Consider the following 26,406-nt stretch of genomic DNA (forward strand, 5'->3'; position numbering starts at 1 on the left):
ATGCACAAATTTAGTTATCTTGGTTGTCTTTAATTTATCACTTGCCGCCCTGTAAAAGCTCAACTTTTCGTCCAAGTTGTTTTCGTTGTTTCTTTGTGATAAAACTGTGAGATTCTTCAGTGACCAGGAAGTCTGGCACTCATACTTGGTATTCATTGGCAAATTCCAATAATCTGATGTTTCCTTGTTACTCAGTTTGAAGTTACAATCTTGGTGCCTATTCTCTTCACTTTTGGATATTCAGTGGCGTTTCTTTCTTATCTCACTTCCAATCGTTTTTCAACGATTCTTCTCAACTCAAAAGCAAAAAAAGAGTGCTCCCAGCCATTAACCTGAGTCGGCAAGATACATATAAGGATCCAATATTTTTCCAGAAATAAAGCCATGTATTTGGTCTTGAACCTGAACCCAACTGCAACCAGGTTTCTTCTTCACATGCCTCGTATTCATCAGTTTTCTAATTCCATCTGCTTCATTCCACCTCCCTGCTTCTGCGTACATGTTTGATAGCAATGCATAATACCCAGAATGTTCAGGCTTCAGCTGAAGTAAATGCTCTGCTGCCCAACAGCCAAGCTCCATGTTACCATGTAGCCGACTTGCCCCAAGTAAAGCACCCCACACATAAACACCTGGTTTAATCTTGAGATTATTAATAAGCGACACTGCTTCTTCCATAAGACCGGACCGCCCAAGAAGATCCACCATGCAAGCATAATGCATATCGGAGGGTGTTATGTACCGTGCCAACATGTCAGTGAAGTATGCTTTCCCCTTTTCAACTAATCCACCATGACTACAGGCAGAGAGGACTGTTATATATGATACCGAATCATATTCAACATCGTCCTGCTTCATAGCTTCAAAGAACCTAACAGCGGAATCCACTTCCCCAACCATTCCAAACCCCATTATCATGGTATTCCAAGATGCAGTATCCTTTTTTGGAATCTGGTCAAAAACCTTCTTCGAAACATCAATTCTTCCACATTTAATGTACAAGTCAAGAAGTGAGTTTGCAACAAAAAGATGATCATGGAGCAACCTTCTCATTGCGAAGGCATGAATTTGCTTCCCTTCTTTGATAGCCGATAGATTTGCACATGCAGAGAAGACTCCCATGTAGGAGACTGTATCTGGCTTCAGCCCTGAAATTTCCATCTCTTTAAACAAGATAACAGAGTTTGAGCACTTGCTAGTTTGTGAATAGCCAAGAATTAGCGTGTTGTAGGATACTTCGTCTCTAAGAGAGATGTTGAATATCTTTTGAGCATGATCCAAGCAACCACATTTTGCATACATGTCTGTTAAAGCATTTGAGACAAACAATTCAAACACAGACTCATTCCGGATGGATCTAGCATGTACTTCCTTTCCATGAATAACAGAACCTAATCTGGCACAAGCAGGAAGGACATTTGTGAGAGTGACATGATTAGGAAGTTCACCATGAGCTGGCAATTCTCTAACATATTTTATTGCGTCCAACTCGTGCCCGTTTTGAGCAAAATTACCTATCATGGTATTCCAAGAAACAATGTTCCTCACACTCATCTTGCAAAACACATTTGAAGCTTCAGTGAAACGTCTCCATTTTCCATACAAATCCATCAATGCATTCGAAACAAATACATCAGTGTTGATGCTCATTTTCACACTGAATGCATGAAGTTCTCTTCCCTTACTGAAAAACCCTAGCTCTACCAATACCGGTAACATCGTGGCAACGGTAATAGAACTCAGTTTCACTCCCTCCTTTACCATCATCCTAAAACTATCCAAGGCACTGCTATGAAAACCCCTATAAGCTAAACTACCGAGTAACGAGTTCCAAGAGACCTCATTTCTATCGCCAATCTCATTGAAAGCTCCCTCTAAGGCCTCAAATTTTCCACACTTTCCATATGCATCAACCATTGCATTGCCAATCCTTACCTCACCATCCAAACCAACCTTCAATACATAGCAGTGAATTAATCTAACTAAAGTCTCATCTTCAAGACTCGTACACACCGGAAAAATGCTCACAATACTAATGGCATTTGGAGTAACCCCGGGCACCAAAAACATACCCTTTAACAAACTAACCGATTCCAACCCGCAATCATTGTCGGAGAAAACCCGAATCACTGTGTTCCATGATATTAAATCTTTCGCAGGCATTTCGTCGAACACTTTTCTTACACTACCCAAATCACCCCAGCTCCCATAAAACAAAATGAGAGTGTTACTCACAAACACGTCATAGTCAAATCCAGCCTTGATCGAACTCCCATGCACCTCCAATCCTTTTTTCACAAGCAATAAATCCGCACAGAGTTTCAGCACAAAAGGAAACGTGTGGTCGTCCGGTCTTAGAGGAGCGGTGTTCCTCAACAAATCATTGTACCACAAAATACCATAACTTCTCACAGTGTCGCGATTCTCACCAGGCCCATTAGATAAAAGGGTGCAGGCCCGGATGAGAGTGTTATGGAGGAACGGGGAACGAGAGAAGGGAAGTGATTTTGTGAAGAGGTGATGAAGAATAGTGGGGTGATAAAGATTGGTGGCGTAGGAAAGGATGAGGGCGGCGGAAATGGAGACGCTGCGTGGCAGGTGGCCGTGTACGACGGCGAGAGCATGCGCTTGCTGGGTTTCGGAGAGGGATTGAGCAGAGGCACAGAGAGGGAGAATATCCGCCGTGCGCCGCCATCTTGGCGGTGGCAGGGCGGCGGTGGAGAGGGCTTGAAGTCGACTGAGATTGCAAGAGAGGAGAAGCGGGGAAGTGGGGAACATACCATGACCAACATTTTCAACGGGGCTCTCTCATTTAACTTAACAAGCTTCATCCTATTTGGCCTTTTATATATTCCAATTCTTTATTTCTTTTAGTATTTTCTCTTTTATTTTCTACAGGAGTGGGAAAAAATTTTGAAATTTAAAATATCGAAAATTTCGTTACGATACAACGTAGATAATAAATTTTTTGATAGAATAATGATATAAATTTGAAATATTTTAGTATATTAATAAAAATAATGTCAAGGACTAAAAAAAATTATATTGACAAGAAACAAAAAATAGAAATAGAAATAATATAGCTCCATAATTTACTGCCGCAGCACTTATTTTATTTTTCATTTTTTTTTTCTTTTTTTAGGCCTACGTTGTTATTCAATAAGCTCATTACAAATTAAATATTTTCCAAATCGACTCGAAAAGCTCACGAATCAACTCACTTCATTTAGACAAAAATTTGTATGGGACGGTCTCACGGGTCGTACTTTGTGATACGGTCTCACGGGTCGTATTTTGTGAGATGGATCTCTTATTTGGGTCCTGCATGAAAAATTATTACTTTTTATGCTAAGATTATTACTTTTTATTGTGATTATCGGTAGGGTTGACCCGTCTCACAGATAAAAATTCGTGAGACCATCTCACAAGAGACGTACTTCTTCATTTATAGTCTATATAAGGTTCAAAATGGAACAACGTCATACAACTGCATGCAAATCTAGGAAAAATAGAAAATGCATAATTAAATTATTTTAATTGCATTAATTAAAAGTGGTATGCATGTTTGCATGTTGAATGAATAAAACTGTGTTTTTAAGGTTATTCGAGACATGATCGAGCAACGGATATCGAGGACCGTAAAGGGGAAATCTTTTTATTAAATTATTTTTACAATTATTTTTTATATGGTATATTTTATTTGGTATTTTCGAAAATAATATCTTTTGAGGTGTTTTTACGCGTCGAGTCGTATTTTAAACCAGCAATCGATTTTTTTGAAGAAAATAAGAACATTTTCGAGGCTCGGCTAATATTTTCGAAAATTTTCCTAAACGAAATAATTTTCCTATATTCTAATGGGTCTATTATACCAAGGTTATTGGGCCTAAACTTGTACTAAGTTGTAGGACCGAGTGCTTACCGCTTTACGAAGAGCTATAGCTGGTGGTAATGGTGCAACTCAAATCTTTTTAAACCGCACAGCAGCTCCAGCACCACTGTTCGATCGCTCTACCAAACAGTGACAATTATTGCACCCAAGAATCTCCCTCTCAATAATTGCACTCATTGCAATCAATGAGAATCGAACCCGTGACATTGGCTCTGATACCAATTGTAGGACCGAGTGCTTACCGCTTTACCAAGAGCTATAACTGGTGGTAATGGTGCAACTCAAATCTTTTTAAACCGCACAACAGCTCATGTAACTTACCCTAATTTTTACTACTTCAAAATTTGCAGAAAAATTTAAAATTTTCTTAAACATAAAATCTATAAGGTCGTCACTCATCATTCATCATATTAATATTTGAAATCAACATCACCAAATAAATTTTTCAACAACATACTTGTTTCAAATGTCTCACATCCAACATAAAAGCAGAGTATTTTAAACTTTTCATAAAAACATAAACTTAGTGGTCCTCGGGTTTAGCCTTCCGCTCAGTCCAAGCCTGCCCCTTGGTCGCCACCTCCTGTCTCCTCCTCAACATACTCACCTGCATCGATCAAGAATCAACACCACGAGCTCATCTTAGGCTACTAATTCAATGACTCAAGCCTAAACAATTGTCCCAAAACAACCAAAATCACAATCAACCCAACAAACCCGTGAACGAGACTTTTTGACAACAAACGGTTCTATACGACATTCAATCTCCCAAGCGCCTATCGACAAGAAACGAAGCTTCATTATACATCCCAACATCATAAATAATATACCTATACGCAGCAACGATCACCCGTCGATCCCCAACGAGGCCTGCAACATAAAACTTCAAGAACACAATTTACGTAAAAGTTGCAGTTTGAGCAGTCCCACGAAAAACGCCATAACTCACTCAATTTTAATCCAAAAATCTCGAATTTTATATCAAATCGAAGGTATCGAAAAGTTCTACGTTTTTGTTGTTGAAAGTTTTCTCAAAATATGAACCGAAATTTCTCAGTTTTTACCAGAACCATAAAAACGAAAATTGTAGATCTAAAAATCGTTTCAAAAGCTGTCCCAACGTATTTGCTCAAACTTCTACACATCATACACATGATTTTAAGCATAAATAACAACACACGCATAATATGACATGATCGATATAGAAAAGAGATATTATACGTGCCTTTGACGATTAAATAATACCGAAACGACGACACTGAAGCGGAGACGGAGCGAGAGACGATCCGGGACGAAGGTGGCTCAATTTTCTTGAAATAAACTCAACAAAATATTGCTGGAAATTTCAGAGGGAAGGAACGATTGCTGAAGAAGAAGTTGGAGAGGAGAGAAATGATATAGAGGTTGATGGAGGAGAGTTTAAAGAAAAATTCTCTTCTCTCCTTAGTCAAATAATTAATAAACATGTGTGTTTTGTTTATAATGAAGAAGTGTGTGTATACGTGTATGAGTGTGTGTGAAAAAGTGTTGGAATAATTGAATATTTTAATATGTGTGTGTGGTGTGTAATAAACCACCTAATTAGTAATTATAAAGTGTTTTTTTTTAAATAAATAAATCATGCTAATAAAAATGTTAACAAATCAACAAATTAATAAAATTCTAATCCCATAATAAATTTACTAAAATCCCCTAATTGATAAACTTTAAAAGTTTAAAAATGCTAAAATGACTTAATATTTAAATTAGGCTTTAAAAATATTAAACTTCATAAATTATTTAAAATGTCTCAAACCTAACTTAAAATAAAATACCACAATTAAAGTCACTAAAAATCATCTCGGTCTCTTTTCCTCGATCCCGCCTCGAATAATCGTCTGAAACATAAAACTCAAGAAAACATTTTAACGTAGATCAATTAAACATAAATATTAAAATAATGAAATTTCATAAATTAAATAAATGCATAGATTTTACGTATACTGATTTTTGGGCTTTACAGTTTCTCCCCCACTTATAAAAATTTCGTCCTCGAAATTAAGTCTTACCGAAAAACTCCGGGTAGCGAAGTCTCATGTCTGTTTCAGCTTCCCAAGTGGCCTCCTCCACTGATTGATTCAGCCACTGGACTTTGACTAGCTTAGTCGTCTTGTTCTGAAGCCTACGCTCTTGCCTGTCTAAGATTTGAATCGGTCTTTCCTTATAAGACAGATCTGGAGTCAACTGCAATGGCTCATGGCTCAGAATATGCGAAGGATTAGCTAGATACTTCCTCAACATAGAATCGTGGAACACATTGTGCACTCTGGACAAATTCGGCGGTAAGGCTACACGATAAGCTAGAGTTCCAACTCTGTCAAGAATTTCGAACGGCCCAATAAATCTCGGACTAAGCTTGCCTCTCTTCCCAAATCTCATAACACCCTTCATAGGTGCTATTTTGACGAATACATGATCACCTACGGCAAACTCAAGATCCCTTCTTCTCTTGTCAGCATAACTCTTTTGACGGCTCTGGGCGGTCTTCATTCTGTCACGAATCTTGACTACCACATCTGCAGTCTGCTGAACTATCTCTGGACCAAGTTCTGATCTCTCACCGACTTCATCCCAATGAATCGGTGATCTGCACTTTCTTCCATATAGTGCTTCATAAGGAGCCATACCTATAGAGGATTGAAAACTGTTGTTGTAGGTAAACTCCACTAGAGGTAACTTCGACTCCCAAGTCCCCTGAAAATCAATCATACATGCTCTCAGCAAATCCTCCAAAATCTGTATCACACGCTCAGACTGACCATCTGTCTGCGGGTGAAATGTTGTACTGAAAAGCAACTTCGTCCCCATGGCTGCATGTAAGCTCTTCCAGAAAGACGATGTGAACCTCGGGTCCCTGTCGGACACGATCGAAACTGGAATCCCGTGCAAACGGACTATCTCCCGGATATAAAGCTCTGCATACTAAGTCATGGAGAAAGTCGTTTTCACCGGTAAGAAATGTGCTGACTTAGTGAGTCGGTCCACAATAACCCAAATAGCATTAAAACCCCTAACTGATCTTGGCAACCCAACGACAAAATCCATAGTGATATTCTCCCATTTCCACTCTGGAATAGGGAGTGGCTTAAGCATTCCTGCTGGCCTCTGATGCTCTGCCTTCACCTGTTGACAAGTGAGGCATTCTGACACAAATCTGCGGATGTCTCGCTTCATCCCTGGCCACCAATACAAAATCTGTAGGTCTTTGTACATCTTGGTACCTCCTGGATGAATAGAATATGGAGATGCATGTGCCTCTGACAAAATATCCTGTCTAATTGAATCAACACTAGGCACCCACATTCTATCTCTGTATCTCACAATACCATCGGACACTGAATAGAATACACTGCCTTTGGCTTCATCTTTCAGCCTCCATTTCAATAACTGCTCATCTGAAGGCTGACATGCTCGGATACGGTCTAACAAGGAAGATTGGACCGTCAGATTAGACAGCTTAGGAGCTCTGCACTCGCGATAAACTTCCAAGTCAAACCTTTGAATCTCATACTGAAGAGATCTATGCACTGACAGTTGTGCTAAGATTGCTACCTTTCTACTAAAAGCATCTGCCACAACATTAGCTTTCCCTGGATGATAGCTAATTTCACAATCATAGTCTTTTACTAACTCCAACCACCGTCTTTGTCTCATGTTAAGTTCTTTTTGCGTGAAGAAATACTTTAGACTCTTGTGATCAGTGAATATCTGACATCTCTCGCCGTATAAATAATGTCTCCAAATCTTCAAAGCAAAGACCACGGCAGCTAACTCGAGATCATGAGTCGGATAATTCTTTTCATGCACTTTTAACTGTCTGGAAGCATAAGCTATAACCCGACCATTCTGCATCAATACTGCGCCCAAACCGAGCTTAGAAGCATCTGTGTACAACACAAAATTATCTTGTCCTGCTGGCATGGCTAACACTGGCGCTGTGATAAGAGCTTGTTTCAAGGTATCAAAGCTCTTCTGACACTCTTCACTCCATATGAATTTGACATTCTTCTTGGTCAATGAGGTGAGTGGCACTGTTATCGAAGAAAATCCCTGAATAACCTTTCTGTAGTAGCCTGCTAAGCCTAGGAAACTGCGGATCCCTGATGCATTCTTCGGCTCAATCCATTCTTTAACTGTCACCACCTTAGCTGGATCCACCTCAATACCACTGCTAGATATTATATGTCCTAAAAATGCTATTTTCTCCAACTAAAATTCACACTTAATGAATTTTGCATACAACTTGTGTCTCTGCAAAACCTGTAACACTGTTCTCAAATGCTGACTATGCTCCTCATGGCTCTTCGAATATATAAGAATATCGTCAATGAATACTATGACGAACTGATCGAGGAACGGCTGAAATACTCGGTTCATGAGATCCATGAAAATAGCTGGAGCATTTGTCACTCCAAATGGCATCACTAAGAACTCGTAATGCCCATATCTGGTCCTGAAAGCTGTCTTGTGGACATCTGCATCCTTCACTTTCAGCTGATGATACCCTGATCGAAGATCTATCTTAGAGAACATGGTAGCTCCCTGTAACTGATCAAACAAATCTTCGATTCTAGGCAACGGGTACTTATTCTTGATCATTACCTTGTTCAGCTCACGGTAATCGATGCACAGTCTCATGCTCTCATCCTTCTTTTCACAAAGAGCACTGACGCGCCCCACGGTGAGAAACTCGGGCGGATAAATTCCTTGTCTAAAAGTTCCTGAATCTGTTGCTTAAGTTCTAGCATTTCTGCTGGAGCTAATCTATACGGTGCCTTAGAGATTGGCACTGTGCCTGGCATGAGATCAATGGCAAACTCCACCTCTCTATCTGGTGGAAGGCCTGTGACGTCATCTGGAAAGACATCTGGGAAGTCCCTGACTACTAGCACGTCTGCTAAAGATGGAGTGAGCACTTCAGGTGCAGATGCCATGCTGGCTAAGAAAGCCTGACAACCCTTGGAAATCAGTCTCCTCGCCTGAATGCAGGAGATCACGTGAGGAAAACTCCTCCATCTGGATGGCTCAAATAAAAACTGTTCCATTCCCAACGGTCTAATCAGTACTGATCTTTTCTGGAAATCAATCAGAACTCTGTTCTTAGTCAGCCAGTCCATTCCCAAAATAATATCGAACTCTGTCATTGGTAGCAGGATCAAATCTGCATACACTAAATGGCCATGCAATTCTAGATCGATATCTCTGATCACTCTAGTAGCTAACAGTTCTTCCCCTGATGGGACTGTCACTGAATAATTCACGTCGAGGCCGATGGTCTTGATATCCAAGTGACTAGCAAACGTCTCTGAGATGAATGAATGGGTGGCTCCTGAGTCTATCAAGGCCTGAGTAGCTATTCTCTTAATGAAAATACTTCCTGAGAGACGTTAGCACAACACGAAACTTATATCACAGAATTACTAACAGTAACCCAAAGCATAATAGGACTCAATATCCCAAGTCACACAAGATAATACTAGCACACTAATAATCCCAAATAAAAATTTCCACATGCAAGTCAAAATAATACTGAGTTTAGGTAGAAAAGTTTACCAGTCAGTAGTGTAGTGTCTGGGTTCGCCTCCTGAGCATGCATGGCGAATACCCTACCCTGAGTTGGCTGCTTCCACTGTGGGCATTCTTTCAACATGTGGTCAGTAGCTCCACATTTAAAACATTTACCTGACCCATACAAGCATTGCCCTGGATGCTGACGGTTGCACTTAGGGCACACTGGAAAATTAACAGGCTTCTGAGGCGCTCCCTGCTGCTGCATGGGACCCTTGCCCCTCGGCGGTCCCTGATAAGGCTTCTTCCCTGGTGGCCCCTGATACGATTTCTTAAATTGAGGCCTCTGATACTGCTGCTGCTGCTGCGGTGGAGCCTGATAGGACCTCTTGCCCTGCCTGTCTGCCTCAATGTCTCGCTGGTCTTGCTCTGCCATCAACGCTCTAGATACGGCGACTGCATAAGTAGTAGGGCCAGCTACCCCTACGTCACGGCGCAAGATCGGCCGCAGTCCATCCATGAAATGCCTCCGCTTTGCTTGGGCATCATTCGCAATGAGGGGTACGAAGTAACACCCCCTCTCAAACTTTCTGACAAAATCTGCCACACTACTGTCTCCCTGTCTCAGCGTCATAAATTCCCTGGTCAGACGAGAGCGTACCTCTTCAGTGAAGTACTTGGCGAAGAACACTTCCTTGAATCCCATCCAAGTCAAAGTCTGCAAATTCACTGCCACTGACGCACTCTCCCACCATAGCCTGGCGTCTCCTGACAGAAGGAACGTAGCACACCTGACCCTATCAGCATCGGTCAGCTCCATAAAATCGAAGATTACCTCTTTGGACTTGATCCATCCCTCGGCTATCATCGGGTCAGCAGTACCCGAAAACTCCTTCGGACTCATCCTCCTGAACCTTTCATATACTGCCTCTGGTCTAGGCCTCTCCTCGGGGCCTACAGTAGTCTGGTTCCTCGCAAACTGTGCGAAAAATTGCGTCATACCCGCAAGCATCTGTGCCTGCATATCTGGTGGTGGAGGAGGAGTGGCCCTCCCTCCATCATAAGTCTCTCTGTCCTCATCCCTTGCTCCACGGGCAATCAAACGTCTAGGAGGCATACTGTTTTAAAATTTACCCAACATGCATGAACATAATATAAATTACATAAGATGCACATAACTTAAATTTTTAAATATGCCCATGCTGAAATCATGATTAAATACTTACTACATAACATAATTTAAAAACTTTAAAACTTACTGACTGGAGATGGGACTTCGTGAGCTTCTTGTGACTGGCAGTAGGCATAACCCTTTACAAGAACACGGCTCTGATACCACTTGTAATGTCCCAGATTCGACGACTGTCTTCACTTTACCAAGACGAGTCTTTCCAGCGTGCTCATGTCCTCACTCACACGCACCCTGGGAAACTTCCCAGGAGGTCACCCATCCCAAAATTTCCCCAAGTCAAGCACGCTTAAATTTGGAGTTCTTATGTGATGAGCTACCGAAAAGAAGATGCACCTTCGTGATATGAGTAGTACAAATCAAATCTTTTTAAGCCATCTTCAACTGTACAGTCCATTACATTGAACAGTCTCGGAATCCCTCTCATTCCCGTGTGGGTCGGTTCATTCATGTTCCCTCCACCTAGAAGCCTGCCAGGAGCCGCTCATTGTCCGTGCAACTGATGGCACCGGCGATCACCCCCCGCCCTCTTCGGCCCCGGGCCTCGCATGCCCACCAGCTTCCGCTTGGTTCATCCCTGAACCACACCGTACTAAGAGAGGTCGGCTCTTATACCAACTGTAACGTACCCTAATTTTTACTACTTCAAAATTTGCGGAAAAATTTAAAATTTTCTTAAACATAAAATCTATAAGGTCGTCACTCATCATTCATCATATTAATATTTGAAATCAACATCACCAAATAAATTTTCCAACAACATACTTGTTTCAAATGTCTCACATCCAACATAAAAGCAGGGTATTTTAAAATTTTCATAAAAACATAAACTTAGTGGTCCTCGGGTTTAGCCTTCCGCTCAGTCCAAGCCTGCCCCTTGGTCGCCACCTCCTGCCTCCTCCTCAACATACTCACCTGCATCGATCAAGAATCAACACCACGAGCTCATCTTAGGCTACTAATTCAATGACTCAAGCCTAAACAATTGTCCCAAAACAACCAAAATCACAATCAACCCAACAAACCCGTGAACGAGACTTTTTGACAACAAACGGTTCTATACGACATTCAATATCCCAAGCGCCTATCGACAAGAAACGAAGCTTCATTATACATCCCAACATCATAAATAATATACCTATACGCAGCAACGATCACTCGTCGATCCCCAACGAGGCATGCAACATAAAACTTCAAGAACACAATTTACATAAAAGTTGCAGTTTGAGCAGTCCCACAAAAAATACCATAACTCACTCAATTTTAATCCAAAAATCTCGAATTTTATATCAAATCGAAGGCATCGAAAATTTCTACGTTTTTGTTGTTGAAAGTTTTCTCAAAATATGAACCGAAATTTCTCAGTTTTTACCAGAACCATAAAAACGAAAATTGTAGATCTAAAAATCGTTTCAAAAGCTGTCCCAACGTATTTGCTCAAACTTCTACACATCATACACATGATTTTAAGCATAAATAACAACACACGCATAATATGACATGATCGATACAGAAAAGAGAGATTATACGTGCCTTTGACGATTAAATAATACCGAAACGACGACACTGAAGCGGAGACGGAGCGAGAGACGATCCGGGACGAAGGTGAATTTTCTTGAAATAAACTCAACAAAATATTGCTGGAAATTTCAGAGGGAAGGAACGATTGCTGAAGAAGAAGTTGGAGAGGAGAGAAATGATATAGAGGTCGATGGAGGAGAGTTTAAAGAAAAATTCTCTTCTCTCCTTAGTCAAATAAAATAATAAACATGTGTGTTTTGTTTATAATGAAGAGGTGTGTGTATACGTGTATGAGTGTGTGTGAAAAGGTGTTGGAATAATTGAATATTTTAATATGTGTGTGTGGTGTGTAATAAACCACCTAATTAGTAATTATAAAGTTTTTTTTTTTTAAATAAATAAATCATGCTAATAAAAATGTTAACAAATCAACAAATTAATAAAATTCTAATCTCATAATAAATTTACTAAAATCCCCTAATTGATAAACTTTAAAAGTTTAAAAATCCTAAAATGACTTAATATTTAAATTAGGCTTTAAAAATATTAAACTTCATAAATTATTTAAAATGCCTCAAACCTAACTTAAAATAAAACACCACAATTAAAGTCACTAAAATCATCTCGGTCTCTTTTCTTCGATCCCGCCTCGAATAATCGTCTGAAACATAAAACGCAAGAAAACATTTTAACGTAGATCAATTAAACATAAATATTAAAATAATGAAATTTCATAAATTAAATAAATGCATAGATTTTACGTATACTGATTTTTGGGCTTTACAGCTCAAGCACCACGGTTCGATCGCTCTACCAAGTAGGGACAAATATTGCACCCAACATAAGTATTTTATTTAAAACAAGACCACTAAAACCCTAGTTTCCTACATCATAACTCAAGCACACAAGCACCTAGAATCCTAGGGTTATTGTCACGCCCCGAGCTTGGGCCCGCGCCTGCGTGACTGTACAATGAGCCCCTATAGCAATGACTTCGTATTCGTCCTCGCTTTACGAAAATGATTAACTCAAGTTGCTATAGAAGTCCATTGTAGCCCATTATAAACTCATTATAAATTTTTTATTTTTAAGATGTGGGACAACGGTATCACAATCACCCCTCCTTCAGAACGCGACGTCCTCATCGCGGCCTGACCACTCGATCCACCAGCGCCAAGAATATAGAGGTGGCTCCTACAAGTACAAGAGGTGGCTACCGCATGTAGCACATTGCCCCGCAGGTTCAAGAGGTGGCTCACATGCACGTAGCACTTTGCCCCGCATAGCACTTATTTCCCGGTGTTCATTGCTGGTGACTGGCTCTGATACCATTCTGTCACGCCCCGAGCCTAGGCCCGCGCCTGGTGACTGCACAATGAGACCCTATAGCAACTACTTCGTATTCGTCATCGTTTTACGAAAACGATTAACCCAAGTTGCTATAGAAGTCCATTGTAGCCCATTATAAACTCATTTTAAATTTTTAATTTTTAAGATGTGGGACAAGGATATCACAGTTTTGCTTTCCATCAGCACACACACACCCCTCACATTTTGAAGGCTTCCACGTGATTTCTTAAGGGAAAAATGCAGCAAGGATCCCCCGTCTCTCCGCCAATGTTCTTCGAGTCGAGAATCGATAGGCACACCTTTAATCTTCTTTTAGTCATCGTTCATACCATATTATATCTGTTTAATCATGGTTGCATGAAAAATATGATCTCCCCTAATTTTTTTTCGCTTTTGAGACATATACATGATAAAACTTGGATTTTCATGCTTTTAAATTCATGTTTTTAATGCACTAAGGGGCTGTCATGGTAAGGTCATTAGAAGGGATGTTTTTCAGTAGGTTAAAGGGTCCTAAGGGGCATGTTCAGGGCTGGACGAGAAATAGGAGAAGGCTGCACGTTTTTTGGGTTTCTCACAAGTTAGGGACACGGTTTGGGTTTCTAGAAGGGCACTGCTGTGGGCTGATGTTGGGACATGTCCAGGGGTCCTAAGGGGGTCTATTCATGGTCCAGGGTTCAATCCACACGGTTAGAGGCTGGGATCGAAGGAAACCGTGGTTTGTTGGGCTAGGGTTTTCAAACCAAAGGCAAGAAAATTCAGTAGGTTGTCAAGGCTATTACGAGGGTTCTAATGGCTGGAATTGGATTGAAAAATGGTTAGTTAAGTGTTAATAAGCTATGGTTAAATTTTGGTAAAATTTGGATAAGTTTCGAGTTCATTCGGGTTAAAACCGAGCGTAGGTTTAAGTTTTAAAACGAATTGATAAATTAGTCGAGGAACTTAATTTTACTTCTAAGAAATGTTTATGAGTGTATTTAAGGTGTTATGTTAAGTTTGGATGGATTCGGAGCGTTGCTTTAAGGTCTAAGAATAAATTGAAAAAATTAGGGTTTCAGTTGCAAACAGTCATTTTACACCTGAAAAATGTTAGACGTCCTGACAGTGTCCTGAATGCTGTAATAAATGTTAAAATATTTATTTTGAAATATTATCATATTTTATGATGAAAAAAGATTATGCTAAAAGACGTGTTACATGCTTGGTTTAAAAGAAAAATATTTCATGCATGAATTTTTATAAGTGATGGATACAATAAAAAGATTTGAAGGAGGTGACTTAATTGTGACTAATACGAATATGAATATGAAATTATATGATGATATATAATGTCAATGCTCAGTTGACGGGTGAGATGTCGCTGATGTCCCCACCGCTTGGTACCATGGTTATACGTAAGATTGATCAATCGACCAACAGATGAAATGAAAGACATAATTAATGATCTGAATTCGATAAAAAGAAACATATACGTATATGATGAAATACATGATGAAATTAATAAAGTTTTAAAGTTATGCATATTTATGAAAAGCTATTTTATTAAAAATAATTTTCACTGTTGTATGAGATGTATACGTACGACTTTCTATCACAATTAAGGTTTGTTGAGTCATTATATTCACTAGGTGTGAATGATGCAGGTGAGGATGTTTATGATGATATAAGATGACTTGATGATTGAACTCGCTGGACTGATAGTGCACATAACCCGATGACCTATGCTAGTTTTCCGCACTTTTATGATTTAATATTAATATTAATATAAAAATTTTATGACTTTTATGCTTTTGAGTGGTTTTGAGAGGATTTAAGAGTTTTTGCTATTTTGAAAAAAAATGCTAATTTTAAGTTTGATTAGACGATTTATGAATTTATGTTTTGCAATGCGTTTTGGATTCTGAGTAAAATAGTTGGTTAGTTATTTTAAATGGTGCAAAGTATTTATATATGTACGTAAGTATATTCAACCAAAAGTATTTAATTTTTTTAAATATATTTTAAAAAAACGGGTAGTAGATGTTTAACCGCATGTGAGAGCAAACCAATGCCGTTTCACTCCCACCCACCAAATGTTGTTGGATCTCCCACAGTAGTGATCCAAAGTCCAATTATATGGAACTCGAGATTAAGGGAATTGTGCAATCTAATAACGAAATGATATATTATTAACTTTTCATTTAACAAAGTAAGTGATGAAAATTTTGTTTTGAGCAAAAAAATGATAACTTTCGAAACTCGTTAAGATTGCATAATTCAATTTTTTTACAAGGTTTCGTATTTTAATAAAATAATAAAGATATGTATATCTATGTTATTATTAACATGAATCTGATTCTAAGTCAAGAAATATCATAATATATTTACAAACTACTCGAGAGTAAATGTTCGACTTATATTTATTTAATATATAATATATCAATAAAAAATTAAAAATCATACGATCATCTCATGAACTATAAAACATAATAATTTCGACTTGAAAATATTTCAAACATGTTCTGATTCACCTAAATAAATCGAACATGTTTAACTTCAGCTCGAATTCAATAGATCTCGTAAAAAAATACATAAGCATTTTTTTATTAAAAAATCATATCATCCAAACAATAATTTTACAAATCACACAAAAAAAAAATTATTTTACGTACAAATTGTTCGCAATAATAATTATTCCTTAAAAAAATCAATGTACATGCACATAACACATCAGTGAATTATATTACTAGTATAAATTGAAGATTTTGATTAATTTATTAAAAAATACATGAGTTGCTAAGTCGCTATATTAATAATATATGTATATATATAATATTTGATATTGATTTGATTATTAAAAAAATTATTTTTATACACCCAATGGTTGGTTCACACAGCAGAGCAACCTGTATTTTTATAGCTTTCTACTATAAAAGTTGCAATTTCACGTGCTTTCCAATCATAACCACCGACACCCCATTCTTCCTGTTTTTTAATCCAACTTTGTTTTTATTCACACTCCTAATAAATTTCACTTCATATAAATTTTCTATTCGTATATATGTAAAACAACAAATGTTTGATCAAATAAATTATGATAGATGTAAACATTATATTTTTAGAATTGGGATGAGATTAAAGATCACATATACAAATCCTATGAGATGTAGGTCGTTTAAATTATTGGTAATGGTTAGAGATCATTGAAAACCAACAATTGCATATGTTAGAACAGTGATCATAAATTCATAATATTACATATGAGCGAGTGTACAGTTCAAAAATATAAATGAACTTCAAAGTTATTATCGATTATAACATCTAATAAAACGACATGTGCTCGAGTTTTCTATGTCTAGCAAGAAACAATTAATGCAATGCAACCACTTAGCAACATCGATCACAAGGCAATTGAAGAAATTATTTTGCATTAATATATATTTCGAGAAGTTAAATGTAAAATATATAGAGTAGGTCTCTTGTCACAAATTTTTCGGGTCAATCCTATCGATATTCACAATAAAAAGTAATACTCTTAGCATAAAAAGTAATATTTTTTCATGGATGACCCAAATAAGATATATGTCTTACAAAATACGACCCGTGAGATCGTCTCATGCAGGTTTTTGTCAAATATATATTTAAAAATGTTATCTTTGTTTTAACTGCGAACAAGAAGAGTAAATACAAGATATATATATATATATATATATATATATATAAAGATAACTACAAGTCCTTCCCATTAATCCATTCCCTTTATATAAAGATAACTACATATTATTTTCTGAACTTTGGATCAAATCTTCATCGTTCCACACAATCCCACAATTCTTATTCTGCACAAAAAAAGGAAAAGAAAAATGGATCACAGCAGCAGTAGGGACAGGAGAAGTGGGCTGCAGCTACAGTACCTGATTGTCCTCTTCATTATCTTTCTTCAATCTTTTTCTGGGCTGGTTGAATCCTACGAAAATTACACAGTGGGAGATTCATTTGGTTGGTTTGATACCTTAGAAAAACCTGATGTTGATTACGAGAAATGGGCTTCTTCAAAGAACTTCAGCCTCGGCGATTTTCTCAGTAAGTTGTTCAAATCTTTAAGAAATCTAAAATTTCTCGTGTTTCTTTTCCTCTTATCTGTGGCTAGTTTCATATATAACCTCGATCAGAAGAAAGGTTAAGTTTCGAAGTAATTCCAGATATTTGGATATCTGAAAATTCGTTCTTTTAATCCGTTTTGGTCCATTGTTTTTGGTGTATATATGTGTGTTTATATGGACGGTATTATTAGAGCAAGAATTTTAATTTCAAGATCTCGTATATTTGATTGAGTTGATCTTTATTATTCTTAAGGCAAACGAGTTCGAAGGGGGTTTTGATTTTTTTTTCCCCCAAATATATGAACAAAATTTGTTTATTTCGAAGAAGAAATGTTTTAACTTTTACTTTTACTTTTATATATATATATATAATTTTGATATGTCGCCACATGTCATATCTATCTATGTATCTATTACTAAAGTATCACTAATGTCAATATATGAGTAACACTTCATAAGTAGAAACTGAGGGCGACATTTACTGTTCACCGACTATGTCAACTTCTGTGTCTATCAATAAGGTGACAGTCGATCTATTGAATATATAATTTTAATATGCTTCATTACATGTAATAGACATCTAATAAATGTGAGCGTCACCTTATTGTCGGAGACAAATAGATCACGGTTGTGATAGAATGACAAAAATTTTATATGTATATATTTCAATGCTATGGTTTTTACCGTTAGAAAGCACAGGTTTTCAACCAACTTAACCGCCTGTTTTTACTACCCTTGTCTGCCTAACTGTTATTATTACAGGCATTAAATAAATTGTTCGTATAATTTTGTCAGCTAATTTGCATATAAACTTGTCTTAAATAAGTTTACAAGCCTATTTTCGAAGTTTTAAAGATGTTAGATCTCATTTTTAAGATAAGTTGTTCACATATTTTGATAAAACCAGATAAATGAAGTTTAAATATGATATACCTGGTAGTTAAAAAATTTAATATTAAAAGTATTATTCAGATTTGTGAATAATTTTTTTTTATATATTTTTTGGAATGTTCGTAATTGGATTTTGAAAGGATTTATCCGTGATATAATTAGGTTTAGTGGGATGTATAATTTTTTAAAAAATTAAGATAGACTAATTCTTCTTTAAGAGAGTTTTTAAATTATTTTATTTTGACATTTTATAAACTTTTTTAAAAAGGAAAAAAAAACTATTTAATTTATTGGACATTTGTTTAGAGCTTGTAAAATCTCTTATATCTTATAAATCATTTTAAAAGGAGTAGATATCTTGTGAGATTATTTCACAGATTTATATTCGTGAGAAAAGTCGACTGAGTCCATATTTGAAGTTAAAGTAATACTTTTGACATGTAAGAATACAAAATTAATGGTCTCATAATAATTTTTATGTTTTAAAATACCCTAACCAAATTCTTTGTTAATAAATTTGGTGGTATTAGTAAATTACTTCATGTGGTAAAAAAGTTGTAGAATCATTATTGAGTATAGGATTAGATTGTGCTAATGATGTACCTAATCATTATTCACGGCTATTAACCAAAAAAACAATTTCTCAAAAGTAGAAAATAACCCACGAATATAGAAATGTCCCAAAAAGATTTCGACAGCTGTTTCTGCTGGCTCACCATATACTGTCTTTTCTCTCTTTTTAGGGCTTCACTTTATAGTTAGTGAAGTATACTAACCCCAAATTTATGGTAAAAGAATCGAGCAGCTGTGACCGACGAGTTCTCTGTGTCATCTATTCACATCGTTTGACTCGTAAGATGTGATGATTATAGTTTTCATAAGTGATAAAAAAACTAATACATAAAAAAAATATGTAGTTTAATTATTTATTGTATGATGTTTGGTGTATGGATTAATTGTTGTTTAGACAATCTGCTAATTTTATCCAATATATCAAACCTTAAGATCTAGAGGTAGCATCTATAAAAATCTGAAATGTGAATAAATGAGTTATCACAAGGTGTCACGGATCAATTCTGCGATACAGATATTGTAATTGAGTGACCCGTGAAAAAATATTACTTTTTATGCAAAAAGTATTACCCTTCATTGTAAATATGAGCAGGGTTGATTCGTCTCACGAATAAAGATCTGTGAGACCGTCTCACGAATAAAAATATGTGAAACCGTCTTACAAAAGACCTACTCGGTATATGTGTTTGAGTTAGGTTAAATGTGATTGAGTGTTTTTTCTAAAAAAAAATAGATGATATATAAGTCTATTAATATTTTTTAAGAGGTTTTATGTCTCTTATATTTTTCACAGAGTATGATTATTTAGCCCAAAAAATGTCACTGGATTATTTATGAAAACAATAGGTTTTATAATTTCAATTGTGTTCATGAAAACAATAGGTTTTTTTTTAATTATATTGACGTAATTTAATCTACACTAATGCAGTTTTCAATACGGACAATAATCACTCGGTCATTCAGACATATAATTTCACTACGTACAAGCTTTGCGATTACGACGACTCCACGGACAACGACACCATACAATGGTCGTCGGCGGATCCTTCGTCGACGGATCCACAAAAAATTACGGTATCTGTCCCACTGATGAAAGTCGGAATGACATATTTTTTCTCTAGCGACTATGATGGGGAACAATGCAATTATGGGCAGCACTTCAAGATCAATGTGTCACATGGCCAAGGTTTGCCTCCTGATCTCGAAAGCCCGTCGGATGAGTCTCCGGGACCCGTGAGTCCAGAATCCGGTGACGACGAAGCTGCACCGGATACCATAGTTCCGGCAAATTTTGATAATCCAAGAGACACTAGTACTGATGATGAAAAGGAATCCTCTCAATCTGTTTCTTTGTTTGCATCTTCCAAGTTTTGGGAGGTGAAATTATATGGTGCACCCTTTTTGGTTGGAATTCTATGTTTGAGTTATTGGTGATTCAAGTGTATTATTATTTATTACACCTTTTTTTGCAATTGTTTTTTACCTAGCACGTATCGAAAAATGTAGAATTATCTACTGACAGACCGATTTTAACTTGTACACATAAACACATATGTATTTGTTGTCTTGTCCAATATTCTATTTCCACCATTCTTTTCGTTCCTTTTTTTTCCTGATCATATTTATTAGCACTAAAGATTTGCCAAATTATAGTCAACTAACTATATATATATATATAGTTAGGCTTTTGAGATTTTTATATATTTAATTTGATTAAATATACACGATTTTAATTATGAGAGTAGGTCTCTTATGAGATGATCTCATATATTTTTTTCGTGAGACGAGTCAACCCTAACTATGTTTGCAATAAAAAGTAATAATTTTGGCATGAAAATTTATTTTTTTAATGGATGACCCAAATAAGAGATGATGTCGGCAGCCTGCAAATCATGCAATCAGGATTAAACTAACAACTACATACTAACTATGTTAGTAGTCTATAAATCACGCTAGCCAGTTAAATCATACTAGACAAATTTTGTGCGATGGGTTCGTCGGAGAAAGTTCTATCGGAGAAGAAAGGAAACAGAAAACTTCAAGAAGTACCCACATCTTTTGCTGAACTATTTAAAAAATTAACAAATACTTGCACAATTAATCTGCGTTTTGACAGAGAAGTGTATCATTTGCGGTGAATTCCTTTCACGAAAAGAATTGGTTGTGGGAAGGACAAGGAGGAACACCGTGGAGGGATAGGGAACTCTATAATATTAAATGTGCAAAACGATTTTTTTTTAAGGAGAATGTGCAAACTAACTTTTAAATCCACTAAGTTGCAGTTAAATTCAGATAATTAAAAGAGAAAAGAGGTATTTTATTTAATTATGGTATTGATCAAATTACTGAAATAAAAATTAGTACTTGCTCATAAAAAAGATGTGTTTTTCCACTAATTTACATAAGTAAATAATAATATGCTTAATTTGATTGATTAAATTTTAAATAAAAGCATAAATTATAATTTTATTTTTTTCAAAAATTAATAAATATAATATAAATAAAAGAAAGAAAGATATTGCAAGTTTTCTATATAAATAATTAATATTTTGATTGAGATGAGATATATAACAATAAAAAAAGTTGTAACATTTGATGGAATCAACCTAACCAAGCATACATAACCTAGAAATATTTTTGATCCCGACCAAACTCCTATTCATGTGTTTCTGAAGTACAAGACTAGTTCTTCAGGAAAACAAAAACAGGGAACTAAAATAAAAAACCAAAAATATATTAGACGAGAATATTGATCCTAAAACAGGAGGACAAACCAGACAAGAAGAACATCAACTTTAGCAAGACTGAATGGCTCCGGAGACCAGATTCAGATCTGTTGTGAAGTTATGGCAGCCTGAACGGAACAAATCCTCACGAGTTTATAAACTTCCTAGCAGCATCCAACGGCAGTTCTTCATAAACCTGGGAAATGATCATGGAAAGGTCACACAATATAAGAAATTTAGTTTTGCTTCATGGGTTGGCCACTTTTCAGGAGTCATTTTTCAGATGTGCTTTGGTGTATATCTCATGCCACTCTGACTAAAACGTCGTCATATATCTAAGAGGGTAGATTTAGGATTACTTAAAAAGTCTTTACATCATGAAACACATAACAAACAGCAAGCGGCCAAAGATACGACATTGAGTGTGTGAGAAGATTTGAAATGCAATATACTCACAAGTTTCTCATACACTTGTTGAAATGCCTTGCAGAATCTTTCGGCTTCTGCTGCTCCCACCTAAACGCAACAAACACCAAACCATCCAAGGTCAATGGCTTTGTTTGTTGACATGCCATATAGAGGTATTTGACTAATAGGTACGATCAATCATTTTGTCTTCGTTGGCATGCCAAGTTTATTTTACATTGAGACCATCACGATGTTTTGTGTATATTCCTGACTCATCCAATCACATTTCTATATTTTAATTTTCAGAAGAGAAACAAATGTAATGAAAATTATCCGATGGACTGAGACTTCTCCAAGAAATCAGATTCAACTATATTGCAAGCTCAATTGTCTCCCTTGACTAGGCCTGAAGAGCAACTATAATGCAGATAACATAGAGGTGCTATGGAGAATGGTAAGTATGTGGAGAGCCACACTGACGATAGAAAGCAAAGCAGCAATACTTCAGAGCAGATCAGAAAAATGGAACTACGAAAATAAAAAGTATTTAACGTAGACATGGAAAAGATAATCAATTGTCGTTCAAAACTACCAGGACTATAGAATTTAATATCATGTAAGGTCAGTTTTGAAAAGCATACCTTCTGCTCAGCAGCCAACATCAGTTTTCCCCAAAACCCCTCTGTCCTTGCACAACACGTAAAACATCAATAAGTTAAACAGAGAGTGAGCATACTAAATTTCTTTGACAATTTTATCATTTTCAAAAGTTTAAGGCACTGCATATACAACTGCTAATATCTCCAGAATAAATGACAGGCTGAACGAATTAAACGGATCCCAAAAAAGCACAATATCAATCTGGTTCAAAAATTTATGTGTTTAGTTGAATACCTTAAACTAAATACATTAAACACAAAAAAAGAATGTAAAGCACAAAAACATATGTCATGCAGTGGCTGATCAACATACCATGGTTGGCATTCTCGTTTAACTCTGTACCTCTTGTATTTTTGGAAGTCCCAACATCTTGGTGCTTCCTTACCTGAAGGCATACAATAATGTCAGAAATCAGCAGCTGGAAAACCTGATAGAATTGAGTGTAGAGCTATATAACACCTCCTCGGATTGTGATGACAGATTTAATTTTCTCGAAGAATCCAAGTCTGCCTGTAACACAACTTGGAGAGATAAACATTAACAATTCCAAAGATATTGACATGAGTTTCATATTGGCCCATCACGAGTCATACATCCAGTGGAGGATAAGTCAGTTTCATGGTAACAGGACGAGCTCGTAGTTCAACATTTGCCAAATTGTTGGGTAAAGGTAATCAAAAATACATTTTAATAATTTCTCAAGAACAGCATGTATAGAGGACAGGATAATTATGCAATTCAGCAGATGCTGGACAGCATTGCATGTGCTTATTACCAAGCATTCAATTTCAGAAATTCGGTGAATACTGCTGGCCAACCGGCAAAACACTATTCATATTTATTTTCAAAAGAAACTCATCTCGGTGTCTAGCTAAACACTTAATTCTAATTAATTAATCTGGCGATATTAAAAGTGCCTTTTTCCAGAGAAAACTCGTAATGTCCACATAGAGATAAACCTGTCAAAAGTTTAAAATGATTTATTATACTACCTCCAATGAACTCTAACTTTTGGGACAACGATTTCATCATGGTATCATAGTTAGGAGGTCAATGGTTTAAGATCCCTGCAGTTCAAAAACTCACATATTCTTAAGCTAGTCCTAGGTCTTGATTTACAGGCATCCATTGCCTCCCACAGCCTCATATTTCTCAATTTCCAGCTTGCATGTGTTATACATGTTAAAATATAAAACTATTGATCTTGCCCACTCCCATGAGTTTGACTTTTTTGGGACAAGTATTTCCAACAATATTCCAGGCCGGGTTTGAAGAATTTGGTGTGTAGCTATCCAAGTTTAAAGTTTGAAAACTTTTTAAGAGCGGATACGCGTTTGAGACCCTACAGAGAGGCAGAAACAATATGAATTTGATGCTTTATATCGTGATAAAGTGTAACACTGAAAATGAGGAACCAAGCAACCAAATGGGAAGGGTGCCATCAAACTAACTTAAAGTCCAATTCCCAACCAAACAAGTGACAACCCAAATATTGATGACTGAGTTAAAAGAGTGAAAATATAACGAGTCACTTTCTCAACATAAGAACTGCATCAAAGTTAGAGATGAAAAAAACTGATTTGAGACATTTGAAAACATAAATCCCAATTTAAGGGGCGTTTTATTAACAAAAATTCAAGTCCCACATATAATTTCCCGAAAATGGTAAGCTCCCTCTCTCTCAATACACCAGAGTCGCCCTCTTGTTGAATCTATTGTGTCAGCCCACGCCCGAACAAGGTAAATTGAAACCTAAACACTCCCTTTGAATCTGGACACCTCCAAATAGCAGTAAAAAACCAATCTATGACAAAATATAATTCGAATAATCATATCATACACAATCTCGAGGTTATTAACGTGAAAACAGTTGTGCATACAAGATCACCTACATGATAGTCGCGAGATCGGACCAGCGGGAAATTCTCAAGGAGATGGCGGAATTCAAACTCATCCATGGAGCTCTTACTGCAAATCCAAGCTCTCGAATGAGAGAATTAACGAAAAATTCGAAAATAGAGCCACGCTCCTCCACGGTGGTGTTATTTACAGAGCTGCAGTTTCTACTAAAATCCTAACACAGAGAGTCCTTTTTATTTAGACATTTGATCCAATATTGTCTAATTCTCATTTTCATCCGTCGACAAAATCTATTTTGATATAAATTTAATATTAAAATAGTACAATTTTTACACCAAATATACATTCATCTTTAACTCATTTTCTTCAAATTTTACACCAAAAAAAATATTCTCAAAATATTCTTTTTATTTTACATATATTAATTGTTATATTTTATTTAATATATTTTTAATTATGACTAATGTTTTATCATTAATAAATTTAAATAATAATATTTAAGTTTATAATTTAATTATATAAAATAAATTAATTTATATATAATATGAATTAATATATGAAAATTATTTAAAATTTTGAAAAATATGAATTCAAATTCAAACACGATACATATATTATGCAAAAAAGAGAAAGACACAGACAACAAGATGTTGACACGTCTGGAAAATATTTGGGTGATTTTAAAGGATCCTGATCAAATTTACCGGTCCATGTTTTGGATTTCTCTAAGATATATCGAGAGTTTAGAGGAATTTGAGATTATTTCTAAGAATCTATTTTTTTAATCATATTATAACTTAATAATTTGAAATATTCCTAGTTGTTCCTGGTACCTAACATTTATTAGATTTCATTGTTTAACATATTCTAAAATATTGGAATAAAATATGAAAATAATAAATCTTGAACTTATGTTGAATCCATAATTTGACAAAGATCTCCTCCTCAGCAAGATAAGTTTGCTTAATAATTTTAGATTTGTGAAATAAAAAATTCAGATAATTTTACTTCGGCCGGCGTGCCAGGAAATCTCCTCGGTTAAGTGAGAAAAACTAGGAAACTAATATAAGAAAATAAAGATTTTGGAAAGGAAAAAATCTAAGTAAATTTGATTATGTCGTTATGAACTTGATCAAGCATATTTTATAAAGAAATTAAGTGGAAAAAAAATGGAAAAAACATGTGAAAAGCTATTAACATTTAAACTAATGAAACTATAATTTGGCTAAATTATTTATTGAGTCAAGTATATATGAGTGAAAGTGGTATTGATATGAGTGACTTACTGAAAAGTTCACATGCGTCAAGCTGCTGATATTGCGTCGCTTGATTATTGTTGGCTAGATGTGCCGTAAAAGAGTGATGTTAAATCTTAATGGGTTATACTTTTTCTGATGGGGATATGCCCGACGGTAGGTTAAGGATAAGAATCTCTAAGATACATGATACATCACTAGACACGCACATTCGTGGACTCATGGCCATAACATATGCGCTATCACGAGTATTAGGATATAAAATTGTGTCTGAGCTAATAATTATAGACTTTGGTATAATGATAAGCACTTGACCCTAACAATTGTTATCAGAACGAGATCATGAGTTCAAGTATCAAGAAATATATTTCTATATTTTTTGGGAGAAGATGTTGGGTTAAGCATGCATGAGCGAGAATAGTATGGAGATGAATGACCTCCTGGAATGTTC

General features: G+C 36.2%; 4 protein-coding genes across 10 annotated transcripts; 1 reads left to right on the forward strand and 3 right to left on the reverse strand.

Annotated features, from left to right (window-relative positions):
- Positions 1-112: 112 nt before the first annotated feature.
- Positions 113-2,802, reverse strand: LOC142555192 (pentatricopeptide repeat-containing protein At1g18485-like). The gene has a single exon (XM_075665927.1). It carries the CDS (start codon positions 2,776-2,778, stop codon positions 328-330), a length of 2,451 nt encoding a protein of 816 aa, XP_075522042.1. The 5' UTR covers positions 2,779-2,802; the 3' UTR covers positions 113-327.
- A 1,416-nt stretch (positions 2,803-4,218) lies between these two features.
- LOC142556543 (uncharacterized) lies at positions 4,219-10,726 on the reverse strand. Of its 2 annotated transcripts, none has more exons than XR_012822648.1 (2): positions 4,723-5,321; positions 4,219-4,499 (listed from the first exon to the last, which is right to left on the reverse strand). XR_012822648.1 is itself a non-coding variant. In XM_075668002.1 (2 exons), the coding sequence occupies exons 1-2, from the start codon at positions 10,554-10,556 to the stop codon at positions 4,444-4,446; spliced, it is 1,128 nt and encodes a 375-aa protein (XP_075524117.1). In that variant the 5' UTR covers positions 10,557-10,726; the 3' UTR covers positions 4,219-4,443. The 2 variants fall into 2 exon arrangements, 1 of the variants encoding a protein (XP_075524117.1); XM_075668002.1 differs by lacking the exon at positions 4,723-5,321 and adding an exon at positions 9,485-10,726.
- A 6,496-nt stretch (positions 10,727-17,222) lies between these two features.
- Positions 17,223-20,633, forward strand: LOC142555194 (early nodulin-like protein 18). Its single transcript, XM_075665931.1, has 2 exons — positions 17,223-17,561; positions 19,974-20,633. The coding sequence occupies exons 1-2, from the start codon at positions 17,342-17,344 to the stop codon at positions 20,477-20,479; spliced, it is 726 nt and encodes a 241-aa protein (XP_075522046.1). The 5' UTR covers positions 17,223-17,341; the 3' UTR covers positions 20,480-20,633.
- A 946-nt stretch (positions 20,634-21,579) lies between these two features.
- LOC142555195 (uncharacterized) lies at positions 21,580-24,937 on the reverse strand. 6 transcript variants are annotated; one of them, XM_075665934.1, is made up of 6 exons: positions 24,732-24,937; positions 23,299-23,349; positions 23,182-23,224; positions 22,821-22,861; positions 22,228-22,287; positions 21,580-21,967 (listed from the first exon to the last, which is right to left on the reverse strand). In XM_075665934.1, the coding sequence occupies exons 1-6, from the start codon at positions 24,795-24,797 to the stop codon at positions 21,917-21,919; spliced, it is 312 nt and encodes a 103-aa protein (XP_075522049.1). In that variant the 5' UTR covers positions 24,798-24,937; the 3' UTR covers positions 21,580-21,916. The 6 variants fall into 6 exon arrangements, with proteins under 6 accessions (XP_075522049.1, XP_075522048.1, XP_075522047.1 ...); XM_075665933.1 differs by having other exon boundaries at positions 23,152-23,224; XM_075665932.1 differs by having other exon boundaries at positions 22,821-22,866; positions 23,151-23,224.
- Between the last annotated feature and the right edge of the window lie 1,469 nt (positions 24,938-26,406).

This window comes from Primulina tabacum, chromosome 9 (assembly GCF_025594145.1).
Source record: "Primulina tabacum isolate GXHZ01 chromosome 9, ASM2559414v2, whole genome shotgun sequence".
NCBI classification, from domain to species: domain Eukaryota; kingdom Viridiplantae; phylum Streptophyta; class Magnoliopsida; order Lamiales; family Gesneriaceae; genus Primulina; species Primulina tabacum.